The 11,286-nt window shown below is 37.6% G+C and overlaps 2 protein-coding genes across 2 annotated transcripts; one reads left to right on the top strand and one right to left on the bottom strand.

Annotated features, from left to right (window-relative positions):
• The first annotated feature begins 3,260 nt into the window (after positions 1–3,260).
• LOC110776460 (uncharacterized) lies at positions 3,261–7,501 on the top strand. Its single transcript, XM_021981025.2, has 6 exons — positions 3,261–3,606; positions 3,726–3,774; positions 4,119–4,245; positions 6,062–6,141; positions 6,222–6,294; positions 7,076–7,501. The coding sequence occupies exons 1-6, from the start codon at positions 3,408–3,410 to the stop codon at positions 7,187–7,189; spliced, it is 642 nt and encodes a 213-aa protein (XP_021836717.1). The 5' UTR covers positions 3,261–3,407; the 3' UTR covers positions 7,190–7,501.
• Positions 7,502–9,095: 1,594 nt separating this feature from the next.
• On the bottom strand, positions 9,096–10,979 carry LOC110776459 (UPF0496 protein At1g20180). Its single transcript, XM_021981024.2, has 2 exons — positions 10,666–10,979; positions 9,096–10,553 (listed from the first exon to the last, which is right to left on the bottom strand). The coding sequence occupies exons 1-2, from the start codon at positions 10,748–10,750 to the stop codon at positions 9,355–9,357; spliced, it is 1,284 nt and encodes a 427-aa protein (XP_021836716.2). The 5' UTR covers positions 10,751–10,979; the 3' UTR covers positions 9,096–9,354.
• Positions 10,980–11,286: the final 307 nt, after the last annotated feature.

Raw genomic sequence — 11,286 nt, forward strand, 5'->3', positions numbered from 1 at the left:
GGCAGCCACAAGGGCTGCCCACGCATGCGAGCAGCAGCCCACGCAGCGCGGCCCACGCATCCGTGGCCCTTGGCGCGCGCTGGGCCTGCCTTGCGGTAGGCCTGGGCGCTGCCTTGGCTGGGCTTGTGGCGCGCGTGCTTGCTGGGCGATGGCCCCGGCTTCGTGCTGGGCCTTCGTCCGGCAGGCCTCGTCCGATGCTAATTCGTACGATACGCTTCCGATTAAATTTCCAGTTCCGGAATTTATTTCCGATACGAACAATATTTAATATTTCCGATTCCGGAATTAATTTCCGTTTCGAACAAATATTTAATATTTCCGTTTCCGGAATTATTTTCCGATTCCGGTAATATTTCCGATTCTGACAATATTTCCGTTTCCGGCAATATTTCCGATTCTGGTAATATTTCCATTTCCAATAATATTTTCCGATACGTACCATGTTTCCGTTTCCGGCAACATCTACGACTTGGATAATATTCATATTTCCGATACGATCCATATTTCCGTTTCCGGCAATATCATCGTTTCCGGAGTATTCATTTCTTGCCTGTGACGATCTTAGCTCCCACTGAAACCAAGATCCGTCGGTTCCGAATATTCATAGATGGAGTATTTAATGTCATTAAATACTTGATCCGTTTACGTACTATTTGTGTGACCCTACGGGTTCAGTCAAGAGTAAGCTGTGGATTAATATCATTAATTCCACTTGAACTGAAGCGGCCTCTAGCTAGGCATTCAGCTCACTTGATCTCACTGAATTATTAACTTGTTAATTAATACTGAACCGCATTTATTAGACTTAACATAGAATGCATACTTGGACCAAGGGCATTATTTCCTTCAGCCTCCGGGCTTGGTCGGTTAGTAAGGTTATGTAAATAACCTTATGACCTAATTTCCAACTTACTGCAATCACAATTCAGATTACTCAAAACCCTAGAGACACAGAGAACCCTAATTCTCTCTGTGCCTCCAAAGTGAGTTCTTCCCAAAAAGCAAAAGTATCTTGATTAATTGTCTAAGCTACGATTATCAAAGACGGATCTGATCGTGTCGGTGAACCAAGTAGAGGAACGACAATTGGAGTTCTTTGTTCGTGTTCGTTGACGGATTATTGTGGAAAACACGCTTCGAATGTAAGTATGCTTAATCTGTGCTTTATACATGTTTCCTGGCTTTGGGGATTGTTCCGCACATGTTATTATGTTTAACTGTATTCCCCTACATTAGTGTCTAATAATTTTAATGAATTTTACTTATGACAGATTTTCATCTCTTACAGTAAAGTTTCATAGGTCTGTTCGATACTAGTCTTCCCAAAGTAAGTATCTATGCAAATGATTGCGACATTGCCATGTCCACATAGTTCAAGAAACATAACTACTAGTCATCTTGCATTCTAGTCGTCTAACGTTTTCTATGCGTTCATCTTTATAGAAAACTCCGACCAGGGACTATTTTCAACTTTTGACATTCAAGTTCACTTGATAGACATTTCTTAGTCACAGGACTGGTACTGACAGTCTATCTTGAATATATCGTCAAATTGAAGGGACTCATCATTTAATAAACCATAAATTAAATGGAAAAATGAATTCTATTCAATAATGTGAATGGTTAACCAATAATGTTTTACAAAGTATTAAACTCTAAAACTTTAAAACATTAAATAAGGACATCAAAGCCATTCTCCAACATGTTTGATTCCCATAGTTGCAGTGTGCGAGTTGTGCTTCGCCTGCGGCAGAGGTTTAGTTAATGGATCTGAGATGTTGTCGTCAGTTCCAATCTTGCTTATCTCGACTTCTTTTCTTTCAACGAACTCTCGTAGAAGGTGAAATCTACGAAGTACATGCTTGACTCTCTGGTGGTGTCTATACTCCTTTGCCTGTGCAATAGCTCCGTTATTATCACAATATAGAGCTATTCCGTGTTTTACATGGAATAGGGTCGAAATTCCTATTCCATACCTAGGTAAGAATAGGGTCAATATTCCTATTCCTACTTAGGAATGGAATAGGGTTCTTAGCCCTATTCCATGTAAAACACAGAATAAGGTCAAGACCCCTATTCCGTGTCTTACATGGAATAGGGTTGAAATTCCTATTCCATACCTAGGTAAGAATAGGATTTCTGGTCCTATACCGTAAAAAAATATTAAAAATAAATAAATTATAACCTGTAACTCGGCCGTCACCGATAGTGGAGGCGGCATCCCTTCTACTTGACCCGACGAGCTAGACTTTGACTTCTTCTTGGGACCCTTTTCAAACTCGTTCATGGTGGTGCGCCGGCGTTGGTGATGAAAAAAGAACAGAGCATTCGTGGATGGTGGTGCACCGGCGGTAATGAGGTGAATGGGGATGATTTCTCCGGCTATGGGTGGTGGATGAAGGTGGTGGGTGGCTGTGATAGTTGGAGGTGGTGGGTGGTGGTGGTGGATGCCGGTGGTGGGTGGTTGTGGTAGTTGGAGGTAGTGGGTGGATGGCGGTGGTGGGTGGAAGTGGTGGATGACGGTGGTGGATGACGGTGGTGGGTGGCGACAGTGGGTGGTGCCGGTGACAAGGAGGTGGATATATTATAGAAAGAGAAAGTGATGTATGAGTTGGGGTGGGGTTCGGGGGTGGGGGTGGGGGTGGGGTGGGGTGTATAAGCATAATATTAAACGGGCGACCTGCGTAAAAGCGGGCGACAAATAGCGTGGCATATACAATTAACTTCAATTAACATACAGTTAAGAATTATTCACTCCGTCCCGGAATACTCGACCCGGTTTGACCGGCACAGAGTTTAAGGGACTTGAATTGACTTATTTAATTTAATAGGTAGTAGTTGATAGTGGGTATTATTTTAATGTAATTAGTGAGAAATATGTAAAGAGGTGGGGTTGAGGGAGAGTAAGGGTTGAATTTTTAATTAGTTTTTGTATGGAGTAGGGGGTAGGTGGGTTAATAGGGGTGGAGTGAGAAATTATATAATATTGTTAGAATATTTCCATTTTTATAAACTGGTCAACTATTAAGGGACGGCCCGATAAGAAAAACAGATCAAGTACTCCGGGACGGAGGGAGTACAAATATACAGTCTACTACCTAAAACTTAGAAAGATATTTAAAAAATTGCTATTAGATTGAAAAGTTTTCCAAATTATGAGAATCTGTAATTCGGAAACTGGAGATAAACAAGGTCCAACAAGATAATCCAAACCCAATAAGAGTACAATATTTTGATGGAACACAAACACAATGACAATTAATCAACATCTAATGTAACAACTCAAAAAAGAAAAAAAAAAAAGACCCATATAAAAACTGAGCAAACATCATCACTCCCACGAAGCAGTTGGACTTCTTTCACATCAAGTATCATCGCCGTCAATTACTTGCAGTTCAAAAACAACAATGACAGAAACTGTGAAATCAGGGGATGATTATGTCTCAATTTCTCTCTCCAAATCCCCTCTTAAACGTCAATTTGAAGAAGAACAACCTGAAAACGAAGAAGATGAATTGAAGAGATTACTTCTACCTGATGTTTCCAATCTCCCTCTCTCTCCTCCTTCTTCTGTTGAAACTAATTTCGTCCGCTATTTTGCCATTGGTTAGCTTCTTTTCTCTCTTTGGGTTGCAGTTTTGAAGATAATGTCAATTGGGTATTGCTAATTTTTGTTGCAAAAGGGGTTAATTTATATTTTAATGTGTAATTGTTTCTGTATTCAGATTTTATGAAAGCAGGACATGATCAATATGTGTATCGGCATGCGAATGGGTAATGATTTTGTCTATTGTATACTCTCTTTGTCTGGAATTAATTTTCGGGAGAGTAATACATTTAAATTTGAACTAGTAAGGCCACAACTAAATAAATTGGAAATGTATTTGTATTTTTATTAGTAGGGGACACTTTGCAAAGTTCATTGAGTATGCCTTGTTTTCAATTTTTATTGTTCTTTTTTCACGAAAAATAGTGATTAGTATGATTTTGCACTAAAGTTTCTAAACTCTTGTACTGAATGATAAAACTTTTTCATCTTCTCTTATTGCTAAACTTAATCTGTTGTGTGTGTTTTGACTGATGGGCAAATTTTGTGTTTTTTTGGGGGGAATAAACAGCTTGTGTGTAATTGGGTTGGCACAAACCCATGTAGCTCTTCAAGCTGAAGGAGGTGTTACCTCTGTAGATTTTAACGTTGGCAAGTCCGATCGTAGCGAATTGAAAGTCTCAGGCAAGCGCAAGAAGGTACTAAATTAGCTTCTGTTTTGTTCTTAGACTATACATATTGGAAGTTTGTTTTTGTTGTTATTTTGATATTTTAGTTATCGAAGGAAAAGCGGAAAGGGAATTGCATTAAAGTTTTGCCTACTTGTACCATGCTAGAAGAAAATTTTGTGCTTTTGTTAGGAAGAGATTAGAAGTTTTCCTCTTGTTGCGTTGTAAACAAGAGCTGAAAGAATGTAGTGGAGCTCTTTGCAGCTCTTCTTTCTGCCTTGTTTATCAATCAAAGTCGTAAATAAGCAATATAGATCATTGATACAATTTAAAAAACAGGGTTGCGAATTAAGTTTCTCTGCAATTGCATCGCTTGAGGTCCAAACCTTTAATGCATGGACTCTTCATTTCATCTCAAGTATCTATGGTAGATACTTGACAAGTTGACATTCCAAGTGGATATGATCGTTGTGTTCTTCTGTTGCAACAGAAATTTAAATTATAATACCTTTCTAGCTCCTATTTATTATACATGTACTAAAAGGGAATTCCTTGTGAATGTGTCATACCGTAACTATTTACGCACCAGATTATTTTGAGTTATAGAATGTTTTATGTATAACTCGTGGATCCATACCCCAAGTGTAACATCTTATACCTGTATCCTAGTTCAAGCATAGATGCATTGCATAAACAAAACTGTAGGTGAATCACTTTATCATCTTAGTTCTCTGAACCTCGTATTACTCATTTCTATAAGCTTTTGTTTTGTGCATACCTTTTGATAGGGAAACATAACCGAATACACTGAAATAATAATGTCAAACACTTGCAATCCTAAGCAAACTAGTATAGTATCATCCCCTTTCTTTTTCCAGGGAAACCTGCAAAAAGCAAGGGTTGTAGATTGCAGTTGAAGTTTGTTGCTTTTGTCAAGTACTCTTAGGCATTTGTTTGGTTGATCATGGGAAGTTATATTGGTTAGGGAGTTACTTCTCCCGTGTAGTTTTATTTCCTACAAATTGAGAATTGTTGATTGGTTAAACATAGGAAGTTTCCTATGGAAGTTCCATAATTTATGGGAAGGAATTTTCACTTTCTCTGTATTTTGATGTCAGCCAAACAAATACTTAGATGTAAATGGTTTTTGCTTATGTGAAACTAAGGTTTATGATCTAACTAAAATTTAAATCTAAAGGAAGACAAACATCACCTATGAATCAAACATATATTGTCAATCCCTAGAAGGATATTGACTGGCAAAAATAGTGGATTATGTGACTGAACCGTTGTGTTACTTTGTATTTTTATTTAAGAAATCCATACAGAAAATATACAAGATGGACCATGTACTCATCTGTGCTAATTGGTCTTAAAGGACCTTAAGGTCATTAATGCTCCACTTTTAGTTTCTGAGTTATCGTAGCCCCCTAATAATGTAATATGCAACAAATTGGTCTTCTTATTGAATTTGGTATGCTGGTCTCTAGGCACAAAATATGTTACATGCAGCCAGCAGTCCTGTAAGGCCGTAATAGCTCATCAAGGGTTTGGTCATTTGGTGCCTTCTTAGCTTCTCATATGGTGAGAGTAATTCAAGCCTTCCCTGAGTTAAATTTGTTGTTGACGTAGTCCAATTGTGCTTCAGATTCTGGACATTATTGCTTACTGATCACAGTGCTACGTTGAGCATATATTTTTATTTGGATGTGATGATTTCATGATTTTTATTCCCTTGGTTAGAATGAGTGATGCATAGATAAATTACGGCGCATATTACATTATACAGTACTATTCTTCATTATTTGAGCTTCACCTGATAAAAGGTAATTATGCACTTGTGCAGAATGCACAACACTTTCAACCGAATAGTATTTTGTGCAATGTCCATACACTCCATAGTGGTGATGCTCCCTATATTGTGAGGTAAATTTTTTTGTTTCTGCCTGCTTCTCTTCCGCCTTATTTTGCCGCTCGGTATTCAGAGGTTCGGATGTCATAAACAGATGCTGTGTTAAAGGGCCATTGCTTGAAGTCAACAATAAACTTATCGAGAAGCCGGAACTGCTTAATACATCGGTGAGAATTCTTTGTTATGTTCAGCAGGTCCTTGTATCTCAGCCCCAATGATAACCCCCCCTCCCCCCCCCCCCCCCCCCCCCAAACATGTAACTCTCTCCCCCCTCCCTCTTAGTCTATTTTCCCATTGATGAGCACTAACTATTGCCATGGTCCGGGGGGATGGAATGTACACAACTAGCAACTCATAAAACTCGCCTTTTGGACTTGTTGATACTGTCTCCGCCCCGGAATGCTCGCCCCGCTTTCCTTATAAAGCCGTCCCGAAATACGCACAATTCCTATAAATGACATATTTTTCTAATTTTATATTATTTCTCTGACTTATATAAGGTCACATCTGTATTCCTAACGTCTAAAAGAACATTAACATATCACCCCTACCTTCCACCACCCTCAAAAAGTTGACACATTTTCCACTAACTATATTTAAAAAATACTCAATATCAACCACCACCTAATTAAGTAATAAGTCAATCAAATTGCCTTAAATTATGTGCCGGTGCAAGTATTGCGGGATGGAAGGAATATTAGTGTAAATGCAACCTTGATTTGCTATTGTAGGAAATTTAACAAAATCCTGTGAATTCTGATTATCTGATATGCGTCATTCCTTCATTTTGGATTTGAAATGGTTGCAAATATAACATAGATTGACGGAGTCATATGTTTCAGGTTGAGAGTTGGTTGGAAACACAGGTTAACTGAACTGGGTTACTCACTTGGCTATACAACGAATTATTTCTGTTATTCAACTTTACCATTTGTCTTGATATTTCAGGCTGAAAGAGATGGTTATATTGCAATTGTTATGCCAAGACCAGGAGATTGGCTTAAGATTAAGGAATCGCTTGTGAGTTATGACGAGTTCAAGAAATTACGAAATCTCAGCTGATGTATCTATTGCTTACAATGCAGCTGATCGTAGGCTCTAAATATACCTGCCATAGAACAGGTTACAGGTCCAAGCAGCTCCTTGTAATTGTTTCCAAGACGCTGGGAGGTTGGAGCGTTCATCCAGATGTCAAAGCCATAAGTATCGTACCCAAGATTAGGCCTTCTGAGGCCAAATCGTGATTCCTCCTATGTTGTACTAGTATGATTTTCTTTATGTATACAATAAATATTAGGAATAATTGACAGGAAAAATCCCAACTTTGAACGTTTCACTTTTATTAATCCCAACTATGGTTTTTTTTTTTAATAATCCAAACTTTTACCCCTAATGACTTTTAACAATCCCAAAAACCGGTAACCTGTTAAAATGGTAAACACTTGCAAACTTGGACTTGGGCTTTTAGTTTCTCTCTAAAAAATTTGGTACACGTCATTCATTCAATATCCATTCACCCAAAGTTAAACCCTTTTTGTTTTTCATCTGCTGTAAAATAAAATAAAAACAAAAATCAAACACCTTCCATGCTCGTATGTTTAACCTTAGATTGTAATTTGACAATTTTTCGATTTTAAAAGGAGGTTCATTTTGACATTTTTGTTTTTACTTTGTGTTATTTGTTTAATTTGGCAGGTAAATAAACTTAAATCATACTACATCATCTTCATCGTGCTTCATTTGGTAACCACCATTTCTGCTATGGTTGTATCCCTTTCAAATAACTGAAATCAAAGGTCATCAACCTTGTTACTACTAGTAAGTTACTGGTAGTAACCCATTTAAATAAATTGAACTCTGTATCCTTTAAAAAAAAACCCAAAGGAATACACCCCCTTGAACCCGAAAATGACCCGGTGGATCTAACATATGAGGTTTAATTCGTTCAGCTATTAAATGTCACATTAAAATATGAGGTTTGAAAACATTTAAAATTTTGGGTGGAGAATCAAAGAAAATGACGAAATGAGAAACAAGGGTTATAAGGAGATTTATTAAGGAAAATAAATAAGGGGAAATAAATGCATTTAAAGAAAAAAAAACTAACTCTCTATTGTCATGTCAGCGCCACGCCATACATTACCTGCTACAGTAAGTAACTTACCTGCTAGGCCCGTTAAAAGTCAATAGGTGTAAAAGTTCGGATTATTAAAAATAAACTTATAGTTGGGATTATTAAAAGCAAACCACCTAAAGCTAGTTGGGATTATTCTGGTCAATTAATCCTAAATATTATGGAAATTTTTGTTTTGCTCGAGTCTTGTACTCTTGTGTTTTTTAATTTTGCCCCCAACCCCTATGGCAAAGGAAAAATAAATGGTATGAGGAAGTGGAACAAGTAAACTGGGACACTCTAAAAAGGAAAATGCGACAAGTAAAAAGGAATAAAAACTAGAAATTTTACTTAAGATTTGGGAACACAGTTTACAAGAGTTAAAGACCAGAAAGAAAAGGAGGATAGGTGGCAGCTTGGCGGTTGAAGGGGAGGGGGGTAGGAAACTAGGGGAGGCGTGGCGGTGGTAGTTAATAACTTAATATTTACCTTCCAAAAATGGTAAATCTCCCACCACCCCCTATTCCCCTAAGTAGGTCATAGCTTAAAATAGAGAATAAAACATAGGTTTTCGTTTAACCATCCCTATCGAATCCCATCCAATGCACCACCTTTCTATTTGAGACTCTGTTATCCCCTAATTTACTCTCCATTCTGAGTATTCCCTTAGATAATTTTGTTTTATGTTCACTAACATGGTAATAAACTAATAATAGTATTATTGCCTACAAGCATTAATTTTCATCAATATATGCTAGTTGCTGCAAAGGCAGGATATGATGCTTCTAAAACCTTAATTCATGACAGGAAGTCAGAAAAACTTGCGTTTGATCAACTGTAAAAAAAGATGTGGAATTAATGTCATTACTCAAACTCGAACAATCAAAAAATGAGTTCAACCTTTTATGTATTACATTACAGTGCATAAATCATCAAAAACTAATCAATTTCACTCTAACATATGTATGTATGTATCATGTATGTATGTGGAATAAAATCAAGAGCTGTTCTGTTTTTTGTAAACCAAAAAAAAAATCCTAGTGGCTAATTTCTATCCAAAGACGTACACTGAGCGGCGAGCGCGTGCCAAGATGGCTTCCATTGTACGTCGTTATCAAGTCAAAGGGGCTAATATTTGTTGAAGAACTAATCTCCTTGATCTGTTAATAGTTAAAAAGCACAAGTAAATATGTTGTTCAAGTTCATCCAACTCTTCTTGAAACCCTTGTTGATGCATTTGCATATTCCTTAATGCTTCCTTAATCACTTGATGGTTCTTCCCATTCCTTACACACATCTCTGCAATCTGTCTCTTATGCTCAACTTCGTCGTGTACCCGTGTCACAAGCCTCCCCACTGTATCAAAGTCATTGATAAAAGTATAAATTCCCCTAGCCGCCACATCTAGTTGTGACCCTAGGTGTTTAAGGAAGTTTGTCTTGAGTGATCCTCCACCTTTTACTTTGTCCATTATCATACCCGTGGAAAATGGCAATAATAGCCCTGGTGCCCCTAATATTCCTACCACTGTATGCATTGCTAATGCCAGTAATGCCACAGCAAGCACCGTGTAAGTAATCACAAAACCATACCCAGCTGTCTTCTTGTAAAACCGCGTAAACTTCTCCTTTCGCTTGATTTTTCTCTTCTTTAAGTTCAATTTTCGAAGCAGATGAGTATATCTGTCATGGATTAAACGGAAATCCACGGCACCATTGTTGATGATATCTGATAAAGGATTGTTTCGGCTAGCAAAGGAAGCTAGCATTTTATGGCATTCTTCATCACTTAAATAACCTTGTTCGTCTTCTTCTGATAACTTGAGCACCTTTTTAATAAGGCGGTGGTTAGACCGAGTTTTGTGGATTCCTCTTAGGAGCAATTCACATGTATTACAAGCCTCCAGACTGGCACCAAAGTATTCAACAAGAAGAGATTGGAGATTCGACGATTTTATGACATCGATCACAGCCTCTTGCCGAGGTTCTAGAAGGAGATCGGAGAGGTTTTGCATATAAAATGGAAGCGGAGATGAAACAGAGGATGACGGGGACGGGGACGGGGACGGGGACGGGGACGGGGACGAGGACGGGAACGAACAATGTGATGATGAAGGTGAAGGTGATGCTTGATTCAAAGAAGATGAAGAATGCTTGTCGTCTAAGGTTGCTTTTGGTGATTTTGTTAGCTCAACTTGAACTTTGCTCCATATTTCCATATACGATTTAGTCCTAAATACTCCCTTGTACTCTTCATTCACATTTAGCTTCCCACATAAGCTACCTTCTTTCTCATCTTTCCTCTTTGATTTTCCTACAAAAACCACAAACACAAATCACATCAGTACCAAATTAAACATCTAATTGAAAAATCATCTCCGTTATTCAAGAAAATTCAACACGTGAAAGATTCGTTAAGTTCTTACCATGGTTAGAAGAAAACGAAGATTTGAGCTTATTGGACCACGAAACCCTCTTGCTCTTTGAAGAAATAAGATCGTTGTTCATCATTTATGAATCAAAATATATTTATTTGAGAGAAAAAGAGAGTGCTTATTAGTTAACTGGTTAAGTCTATATGGGTATATGAATGTATTGTGATTAAGTTTGAGTTTATATATGTTTTAGGTAGGGAGAGAAAGTAGAGAGAGAAGGAGAATTAAGTGGGAAGAGAACAAGAAACTCGTTTGGCAGTTGTGTATAAATACTACGAATTTGTTATATTGTGGCTTTGGCAACACGATAACGTCTAGCATACGTGTATTATTCATGACCTATAATTTTGGTGCATGATTCTGTTTTTGTTACTCGTATGTTTTTATTTGTGTAAGGCTTTTGGACAAGCTAAGATGTTTTGTGTAAAGGTATCACTATAAGAAAATGATAGTGGTAGGTACGAGAGATAAAAACTAACATCAACGGTTTTATCCACACGTATGATAAATTTTATCACTAACTCAAAATATCTATCAAAAATCTATAAGGGACAAAAGGATAATCAAAATCTAAAAGTATTATTGATTCATTTTATTGTATGGACAATTTCC

Source organism: Spinacia oleracea, chromosome 6 (assembly GCF_020520425.1).
Source record: "Spinacia oleracea cultivar Varoflay chromosome 6, BTI_SOV_V1, whole genome shotgun sequence".
Lineage (NCBI taxonomy): Eukaryota > Viridiplantae > Streptophyta > Magnoliopsida > Caryophyllales > Amaranthaceae > Spinacia > Spinacia oleracea.